The 10,997-nt window shown below is 35.2% G+C and overlaps 1 protein-coding gene across 1 annotated transcript; it reads left to right on the forward strand.

Annotated features, from left to right (window-relative positions):
* Window positions 1–55: 55 nt before the first annotated feature.
* On the forward strand, window positions 56–1,101 carry LOC113361416 (ras-related protein RABB1c-like). The gene has a single exon (XM_026604667.1). It carries the CDS (start codon window positions 152–154, stop codon window positions 794–796), a length of 645 nt encoding a protein of 214 aa, XP_026460452.1. The 5' UTR covers window positions 56–151; the 3' UTR covers window positions 797–1,101.
* Window positions 1,102–10,997: the final 9,896 nt, after the last annotated feature.

Below are 10,997 nucleotides of genomic sequence, written 5' to 3' on the forward strand. Positions count from 1 at the left end.
AACGAAATGTGATTAGAAAGGTTAAGAGGTTTATTTAATTAAGTGGTGGAGCCGTTGCTTCATCGAACAAACCTTCTTCCTCCTCTTTTTCTCTTGTTTTACTTGTGTACATATGATCATCACACATTTGGGATTCTGAAAAACTGTAGAGATGTCTTATGCTCATCTCTTCAAGTATATTATAATCGGAGATACCGGAGTTGGAAAATCATGCCTTCTTCTGCAGTTTACTGATAAGCGGTACCAGCCCGTGCATGACATAACCATAGGTGTTGATTTTGGGGCGAGAATGATCACAATCGACAACAAGCCAATAAAGCTCCAAATATGGGATACGGCTGGTCAGGAATCGTTTCGCTCGATTACGAGATTCTATTACAGAGGTGCTGCTGGTGCTTTGCTTGTCTATGATATCACGAGGAGGGAAACTTTTAATCACTTGGCTAGTTGGCTGAAATATTTAAGGCAGCATGCGAATGCAAACATCACAATTATGCTCATTGGCAACAAGGGTGATCTTGCTCATAGAAGAACAGTTAGCATCGAGGAAGGAGAACAATTTGCCAGGGAGAACGGATTGATATTCATGGAGGCATCAGCAAAGACTGCTCAAAATGTTGATGAGGCGTTCATAAGCACAGCTTCCATGATATACAAGAAGACTCAGGATGGTGTGATTGATGTATCAAATGACGAGTCATATGGAGTTATAAAAGTGGGATATGGAGGAGGAGTTCTAGGGGCGTCCGGGGCGAACAACGGGTCTCCTTCTCAAGGCGGGGGTTGTTGCAATTGAAGGCCTGTGTATCATTTACCACTATACAGCAAGTTTAGGTTTCTTCTTGTGCTTCTCTAGTGGTCATGCAATAATAGTTGGTCTATCTTTTGCTAGCTGGAACTTGATGTATCAGTTGCAAATTCCATTGTGCTTTAAAGATTTATTTTCTTGGTTCAGAAGTTGATGTATCTTTCAGGTTTCTCCGGCTGAATTAACTATGTGCAAAATGTTATCTCAGGATTCTTTAATATAAAAAATCGTGTATGAAATGAAATATTGTTGGAGAAAAAACAAGGAAGTGGTGGATCCGCTATCAACATGTATAAACTCTATTTTGAGGCTATCATCATTCAATACTGAAAAACTTGGGAGTTGGGACCAAAACCCGATCACATCTAAAATCTAAAGAATAAAATGTATAATAAAACGAGTGTGCAGCAGTGCGCACTATATCCATTGAGTCTTCACTTAAACAACTAGTATTTGTCACATGAGGGGGACTATCAGTCCAACTACCCTCTTAAAAAAAATTGCATCACTTTCTGCTAAAATATCAGCAGCGCTATTTGCCTCTATACTGATGGTTGAAAACCTGGAAGATAAAGAGTTAAACATGGATTTCCTTGCTCTAAGTACTCCAAGTTTAAAGTTCCAACCATTGATTTGTTTTCGATACTCTCTAAAACTGCAAGATGGGTCTTTTATTACTAATCTAAGGTTTTGTAATTCTCACAGTGAGTGTGTTTATGGTGAGCACATTAACTTGGACGTGAATCAATCCTCAAACTGGATGATGTCCAGGTGCATCAAATTCTAATGAATCACCCTGGTTATAAACTTGCAGTAATATTAGTAGACTATAAAATAAACCCATGAACGTAGAGTAGATTCTGCTGAATTCTAAATTGCAAGTTGCAACAGGTCATGGTCAGTCCTGAGAATCTCAGGATTCCAACTGTACGAGTACATCAAGTTTACTAGGAGAAGGCCTCTAAAAGTTGAGGTCAGATGTTTGAGTCCGCCTGCTCGCAAATAATTATACTCTGTGCGTCTTTTATTAACTGTCTTAATGGATAAAGTCAAAATATTAATGGAATCGTACAAAATGCCATGACCAATCTTATTTAATGTTATATTATTACTAAAATTAAAATTAATATATCAAAAAATATAAATCGGGTAATATTATTATTTTAGAAAATGCTTTAAGAAAATAAAAACGAAGATATTTTGTAACGCGCGATTGGGGATACTTATATTAATTGGAGGATATAGGAAAATGACAAAAACGGGATTTAAATAGTAAATCAAGATCACCCCATACCCATCTATTTTCATTAATTGCTAATCTACTCTTCATTAATCAGGTTTAGTGGTTAATAATAATTAGTTATATTAATTGATGAGTTTGAAAATGATTTAAAAAAATCTTTATCATTTTGGAGAGATTAGAAGTATGAATGTTGGGTTCAAAATTTTTGGTTGAGATGAGTTACAATAGTGACAAAAAAGAAGTCTCTGAGTCTTCACGTTGGCAACATCTATCTTTTATGCTAAATCTTCTCCAGGTGTAACTTTGGATTCACCATGGCTGCACCTGCAAAACATCCGGTCGGCGTTGATTGATGAACACGCGAGTGCGACGCATTTTCACCCATAATTACATGAGTTATGACTCATTTTATCACTAATAATATTGTTTTAAGTCTTTTCAAGGAAATAAGCACTTATGGAAAAGTTGCTCGAAAAGTGGTTTTTGGACCCCGGAGGACACTTGTTATTCGAACTCACAATTTTGGATAAGGGGTAACCTATTACTATGGGGCACTCCACTGGCTAAGGGGCTACCTGATTTGTTATATACACCCCACCGCTATGGGCACCCTTCAAATTGTTACGGGGCACCCTTCTTCATCTCCAAGAACACAAGGTTTTGGCGGGAAAAATGAATCTGTTTCTGCGAATATTTTTGGGATTGATTTGAGGAGATATTGTGGGGATTTACTCTCGGATATGGACAGATACCATCCTGTTTCGAGTAAACAGGGGTGGTAATTGCATTTGAATCGAGAAAGGAAGGAAATTATCACCGGTTAGAAGAAATTGAGGATGAAGATATTTCATAGATTCTGTTGAGTTATTGTGGAAGATTTTGTTGCAGATTTTTGGTAAGATTTTGTGTGATTTATTCGTGCAAATGGATTTGGATGAAGTTATAGCGACATGACAGGATTGGTAAGGTGCATAATTCCGAAGAAGGAAAGATATATACATGATTTTTATAAAAGAGGGAAGAAATATCTTCGGGTTTATGGTTGGGTTTCTGGTGAGTTTAATACAGAATTTAAGTGCAGTTAAGAGAGGATATTCTCCTAGGATCCATATATTTATCATATCAACAGAGTTTGGGAAGTTTTCAAGACAGTTAATGCATGAAGAGAAAGAAATAATCTTCGTGTAATGGTAGTGAGAATAATGGATTAAAGAGAAAATATTCTGCATTAAACTGAGGATATTTGGATGCTGTGGAGTATAAAAAGGTAGTTGGTAAACAGAGAAAGGATATCGAGAGTCTGGGGAAGAAAATAGAGAGTTGCATAGCAACTTCTCTGCTGCTGCAGAGAGAAGAAGAAGAAGAAGAGCTTTGACGCCTACGGACAGTCGCAAGAAACTGTCGTTTATTGACAATACTTGTAACAGTCTGTCTGGCACGCTTAATTTGTATTTGCAACATCTATTGTAACAGTGATTTCTGTAACGCCGGCACAACGTTGCAGATTCATTGTATTATTAGTTTTCTTTAATAAAAACACCATTTGAGCTATAAATTATATTTTTGAGTTTGTATTTATCATGAGAAGCTAAACCCCAACACTAGGTCGACGGAAGAAGACGAATTTCATACATGGGTAAAATTATTTAATTCTTTATAAGACTTTTGCATTAATTTTAATTGAAATATGATTTGAAAAAATTAGTTATCATTTTATTAGATGGGTCATGCTTGCTTAGATGTTTGATGTCTCATGCTTACGATTTATAACTAATGTTTGGAGAATCTACCTTGGCAAAAATAAGAGTCAATATTGTCTTATTTATTGAGCGATAATTGTTTGAGAATGAATAATTGAACCTCTTGATATGAGTTTGGCCGAATCCTAGACCCAGTAACTCTCTATTTTATTCCTTTAAAATTAATCTTAACAAGTCTTAGAGTTCGAATCCCTATTTACTATAATTACAACGACAATCAAAAAAAATCTTAATCAATTTTGGCGCCGCCGACGCGGATTTGTTTTTAGATTAATTTTTATTTTATTTTTAGTTTTTATAGTATTTTCTTTATATTTTCTTTTTCCTTTTTATGCGTTTCTTTTTGTATTTCTTTTCAGGGACTTTTTGAGGATGATGCCTTCTTCTGAGGAGACGTCACCTACGATGACGCTGGCGGAGTATAAGCGTAGAAAGTCAAATTATCAGGAAACCTCATCTGAGATGACGCTTGCTGAATATAAGCGTAGGCAACGGTATGGAGTTTTTGATCCACATGTGGTAAGTGAAGAATCCCCTCTAGAGATATATGAGAAGTATTATAAACACACACCACTTAGCTTGGAACTAAGATTGAGAATTCTGGAATGCCAAAAATTATTTAATGATGATGATGACTGTAGTGACTCTCTGATTGAGACATATTTTTTAGATGACCCTGTGAATGATTGTGTAGATGATTTGTCTAATTTATTAGAAGAATCAATCTCGCAAGATCTTTCACCCACCTTAGAGGTTGTTTCTAGTCCCCTATACTTCCAAAAGTTACCTAATTTAGGGTTAGAATTATGTGCTTCAAAAATTTTGTTGGATTACTTTGCATCTAAATACCCAGAGGACTTGCCTATTCCTGATACAGTGCATGAGCCGATTGATAATTCCCCAGTCTCAATGGAATCCTCATATTTTGTTCTTTACGCACTTCCTTGTGCAGTAAAAACTTGGTTTAGGGGTAAATCTTGGTTTTTGATAGTTTCAGCATCTCCGCGTTTTCATGACATAAGTGTGAAGCTGTCGTTTGTAAATATTATATTTTTGGTTGATCCCCAAGTTTTCAGTTTATTAGTGTATGGGGATCCTTTTTGTACATTCCAGTAGGTGTATTTTTATTTTTATTTTTATATTTTCGTTTACTTTTTTGCATTTTATGGATTTCCCATCTTAAGTTTTGCATTGGATGACTGAATTACATTGAGGACAATGTAACGTTTAAGTGTGGGGGAGTGGTTAACGTTTTATTTTTCTGTTTCAGGAATTTCTTGCATATTATGACCATCTGTGTAGCAGGTCTACAACAAAAAAAAAATAAAAAATTATGACCAGCTGTGGAGCGGGTCTTTTCTTTTGTTCTCTTATCATTTTATGACCAACTGTGTAAGCGGGTCTCTCTCTTTATATCTCTCTCTTATTCTATGATCAGCTGTGTAGCGGGTCTTTTCTTTTTCCTTGCATTATATACCCAGCTGCGTAGCGGGTCTAAAAAAAAAAGAAAAAAATTATAATCAGTTGTCTAGCGGGTCTTCTCTCTCTTATTTTATGACCAGCTGTGTAGCGGGTCAATTCTTCTGTTTTGCTCGAGGACTAGCAAAATGTAAGTGTGGGGGAATTTGATGAACACGCGAGTGAGACGCATTTTCACCCATAATTACATGAGCTAGGACTCATTTTATCACTAATAATATTGTTTTAAGTCTTTTCAAGGAAATAAGCTCTTATGGAAAAGTTGCTCGAAAAGTGGTTTTTGGACCCCAGAGGACACTTGTTATTCGAACTCACAATTTTGGATAAGGGGTAACCTATTACTATGGGGCACTCCATTGGCTAAGGGGATACCTTATTTGTTATATACACCCCACCGCTATGGGCACCCTTCAAATTGTTACGGGGCACCCTTCTTCATCTCCAAGAACACAAGGTTTTGGCGGGAAAAATGAATCTGTTTCTGCGAATATTTTTGGGATTGATTTGAGGAGATATTGTGGGGATTTACTCTCGGATAGGGATAGATACCATCCTGTTTCGAGTAAACAGGGGTGGTAATTGCATTTGAATCGAGAAAGGAAGGAAATTATCACCGGTTAGAATAAATTGAGGATGAAGATATTTCATAGATTTTGTTGAGTTATTGTGGAAGATTTTGTTGCAGATTTTTGGTAAGATTTTGTGTGATTTATTCATGCAAATGGATTTGGATGAAGTTATAGCGGCATGACAGGATTGGTAAGGTGCATAATTCCGAAGAAGGAAAGATATATACACGATTTTTATAAAAGAGGGAAGAAATATCTTGGGGTTTATGGTTGGGTTTCTGGTGAGTTTTTAATACAGAAATTAAGTGCAGTTAAGAGAGGATATTCTCCTAGGATCCATATATTTATCATATCAACAGAGTTTGGGAAGTTTTCAAGATAGTTAACGCATGAAGAGAAAGAAATAATCTTCGTGTAATGGCAGTGAGAATAATGAATTAAAGAGAAAATATTCTGCATTAAACTGAGGATATTTGGATGCTGTGGAGTATAAAAAGGTAGTTGGTAAACATAGAAAGGATGGAGAGTTTGGGAGAAGTATAGAGCATTAACAGAGCGAGAAAATAAAGTTACAGGAAAGTTTTTGCTGTTGTTGCTGCCATTGAAGAACACGAAGAACGGATAGACCAGGGAAGTCGTTCTTCAACAGTGATAACGACTAACACGTGAGGGTCTTAGAATTACCGTCAGCAGCAGTTTATTTCTATCGTTTCTATAACAGTGTTCTGCAACAATTATAAGTGTTGCAAACACCCGATTTACTCAATTATTTTCCTTTTCATCATTTGTAAAACACTTGTGAGCATCAATGAAATATTTTGAGAGGTTTTCCAACATGATGATGAGCTAATTCTCCCACAACCAATGCAGTGAGGAAGCTATTTACGCATGAATAATTGGTAATCATTTATTTCCTCTAATTTATAATCTATAATTCACTGAATCACTGCTTTTGCAGAGTTTTTAATTGTTTGCAAAAAATTTCTTCATTAGTTGTGATTCAATTAGATAGGTTATGCTTTGTTTAGATAATCTATGCTTAGGGATACAGTTAATTTTCGAGAATTTTCCAGATTATTTGTGAATTAAGAAATAAGAGTCTTAAAATATAATTAGAGTTTTGGATTGTTTACCATAATTTATTCATGTGTAATAGTGAAATCAGTGTCTTGGTTGTTTTCTAATATCTTGAAGTCAATTTTGTAATAAGTTTTCTTTGTTTTTAAATTTTTATTAAGTCTAAAATTCACTGCCTTCACAAGTCTTAAAACAACCCTTTTATCACTATCTACAACAACTTTGAAAACACATCATTGATATAACTATGAATACCATGCCGGAACAACTTAAACCGGAATGGTATTCATAGTTATATCAATGACAGCGCACCAAATTTTCAAGTACCAGGGAATATTCAACCAACACAGTATGTCGGCGTTGTTGTCGGTCGTCCATCCATGCCGGCATTTGTTGGAAATTTTCATAAATGTTTGCCGCCGGGTCCTGTCTGCTAACGGCATTTAGTTACGGCATTAAATGTTAGTTAACGACATAGTATGTTGGTTAAATTTCTTTGCCGACACATGATGTAAAGTATCCAGAAAATTGATTTGTTTTTCACTTGACTATCGGCATTAATAGATTTCTATCGAGCATGTCGGCATTTAGTTACGGCATTGAATGTTAGTTACCAAGCATGCCGACACCATTTTTCGACATGGTCTTTATCAATTCCTACATGGTCTTCATCACTTCCGGCGATGTAAAAAAAATATTATTTCTGACATGGTCTTCATCACTACCGGCATGGTCTTCATCACTTTCGGCATGGTCTTCATCACTGCCGGCATAGTCTTCATCATTACCGTCATGGTCTTCATCACTTCCGGCATGGTCTTAATCACTGTCGCCATGGTCTTCATCACTACCAGCATGGTCTTCATCACTCCAGCATGGTCTTCATCACTTCCGACATGGTCTTCATCACTGTCGCCATGGTCTTCATCACTTCCGAATGTAAAAAAAAAAATCGTTTTCAAAGTGGGGAATATTTAGGTTTCAAAGCCCTAACCCTAACGAGAATGCCGACAATGAAGATGGAAACGGGATATGATTTTGTTTTTTGATTTTAAGTTTTTAGATTTTTAATTTAAGGGAAGGGTATTTTAGTATTTTTGCCCCCAAAAACACCCCTTAGCAAACACTATTGATTGAGGAAAGTAATTTATATCCCCCAATTAATATAAATATCCCCCAATCACGCATTCATATTTTGGTTTTATTATGGAATCCATACGAATAGGTTGAAGCTTTATTAGAAATTTTATAATTGTCCATAAATATTTTTTATTTAAAAAGGAAGTGACAATCAACATGAAAGATATTGAATATATTTTTTTCCTTATATATGGTTATATTATTTAAGATTTTGGATTGAGTTTGTATTAAAAATGAATTTATAATTATAAAAAATAAGGGGTATATTTGATAGTTTAAGTGAAAAGTATGTCTAAAGCGGACATATAAAAAAAAGACATATCAAAATAGAATATAGGACAAATAAAATAAGACAGGGGGTGGCGTTGTATGTCATATCCCTGGGACATCCCCTAGCTAAGTAAATATGCCAATAATAAGAGTTAATTGAGTTTAATTAGTGGGTTTGTTAGTCGTTAAGAGAGTTTAAATAGATGTCTGTGGCTAACGGTTGGGATTGAGTTATGAGCATCTCGAGGTAGGTCATCGTAAGAGAATGCATATAAGGATGGTTGTATTCCCTGTTTTGGCTTATGAAATGAAAAGATAAATCTAAGGTTGTCTTCTTTATGATAGAGGTAGAGTTTGTTCTTTAGTGATTCTAGGGTTCATCTAATCTCTTGTTATTACCACAACAGTTGGTATTAGCAGCATGCTACGATTCCACCATGACAGGTTCTTCAGTCAATGATGTAGAAAGTCACGTGAAGAACTTAAAGATGATTATGGAGGATCCGGCAGCTTATATTTCACGAGAAGTTGAAGCTCATATGCCTTCATCAAAAAAGACAGAAGAGACTCTTGAAACCATATGCAACCTTGTAATTCAAAATACTACCATTAAAAAAAACTCAAATGCACAAGATATGTTAAGAGATTTTATTACCCAAAACACAAAAATACTATCCTCTATGGCAGGAAAACACATACCAAATGATGCAACAGAAAACTCAGGAGATCATAGTTTTTCAACATCACCAATAGGAGAAATGAGTTTATGGTTTTCTAATAATCTAAACTGTCAATCTCACAGACCTCAACGGTTAGGGAAGTTTGATGGGGAACCCAATATTTCGACCCATAAGTGTGAAAGGTTTTACTCTATGAAGAACATGGATGAATCTGAAAAAATATGGTACAACTTCTCTCAATCTAGCAGAATTTAAACTATCATACTAGTAAAGATTATGTCATTTGGTCTCATTTTTATATCACAGATTGTACTCGTTTTAAGGATTTAGAAAATGATAACTATGTAGGAGTATTTAATCAACTGATACTAATCTCCAATGTAGAGGATTATTATGAAAGATTTGAAACCCTCAAGGATATCATGCTTAGTAAAAAAACCTCATCTTACTGAAACTTACTTTGTGTTAAGTTTTTTTAGTGGGTTGAAAGATGAACTCAGAAATACTATACATATGTTCAAACCCACTACTCTTTCAGAAGTTTTTAGCTAGCAAAACTACAAGAACTTATAGTGGATGGCCAACAAAATAAATACATATCAACTTTTAAACCACAAGCCACCACAATTAACTTTCCATCATCATCTATCAACACATCAAAAATCATTTCATTATACTTATCATTAAAACCCACTTTCAACAAAATAAATTTTCAAGCCAAAAATTCGAACCCAAGACCCAACTATAATTACCTTTCGATCAAAATACTAACTCATGCATGAGAAAATGAATGAGAAAAGAGATAGGGGTATTTGCTATAACCGTGATGAAAAATTTAAGTTGGGTCATAAATGCAAGCAGCGATATCTTTACATGCTAGTGGTAGATGAACCAGAAGAGGAGAAAACCAAGAGATAATTCACAATGTAGAAAGAGATGAGGATGTTTCTCCGATAGAGTCAGACATGGAAAGTTTTTTTCATGCTTTGACTGGAAGAACTAACAGTGAGACCATCAGGATTCCCAGTTATCACAAGAAAATTTTATAACCATTTTGATATATATTGGGCGCACACAGAGCTTCATGACTCAACAACTAAAATGTGTAGTAGAACCCATATCTCATCGTCCAGTCACAGTGGAAAATGAAGACAAGAGAGTCCGTTCTGGTATGTGCAATCAACTACAGTGGTCAATGCAATGTAGAAAATTCCCCGGTAATCTGAGACTATTACCACTTAGTGGATGTGATATATTTTTGGGAGTTGATTGGCGCTAAGGACATTTAGAAATGTTTTGTTTAGCTTTGAGACTCTTTGCATCAGTTTTGTGCATCAAGAAAACAAAATAACACTATCGGGTGCTAGGGATGTACCTTCTTTGAAGATGATTAGTGCAAGTGTAGTTCTTCAAATAAACACATGGATATGAAATGGTAGGACACTTCTTTGGAATTTCTATATCAACTATTACTCATTTAATACCCCCACCTATTCAGAACCTACTTCATGAATATGAAGATATCTTCAAGGAACCAATATTGTTACTACCCAAGAAAACCCTTAACCATAACATTCCAATATTAAATCAAATTTTATTCCTACAAACCAAAGACGTAAAAGATAACATCCTGCAACTTTTTAGTCCTTTGGCTTAACTAATGCTCTTATAACTTTTCAAGCTCTCATGAATGAAGTTTTCAACCCATTTCTCAGAAAATTTGTGTTGGTATTCTTTGATAACATCCTGATCTATAACTAATTTCATTCGAAGCATGTTCAATATTTGAGGCAAGTTCTGAATCTATCGAGACAACATAAACTGTTTGATAAGAATTTCAGGTGTTGTTTTTCCCTAGAGAAGTTGAAGTATCATGGACACCTAATTACTTAACAAAGAGTAGTTATTGATCCTTCTAATATATCTAACATGATATTGGCCCAAACCAAAAACACGAGTTGAGAGGGTTCT

Source organism: Papaver somniferum, chromosome 3 (genome assembly GCF_003573695.1).
Source record: "Papaver somniferum cultivar HN1 chromosome 3, ASM357369v1, whole genome shotgun sequence".
NCBI lineage: Eukaryota > Viridiplantae > Streptophyta > Magnoliopsida > Ranunculales > Papaveraceae > Papaver > Papaver somniferum.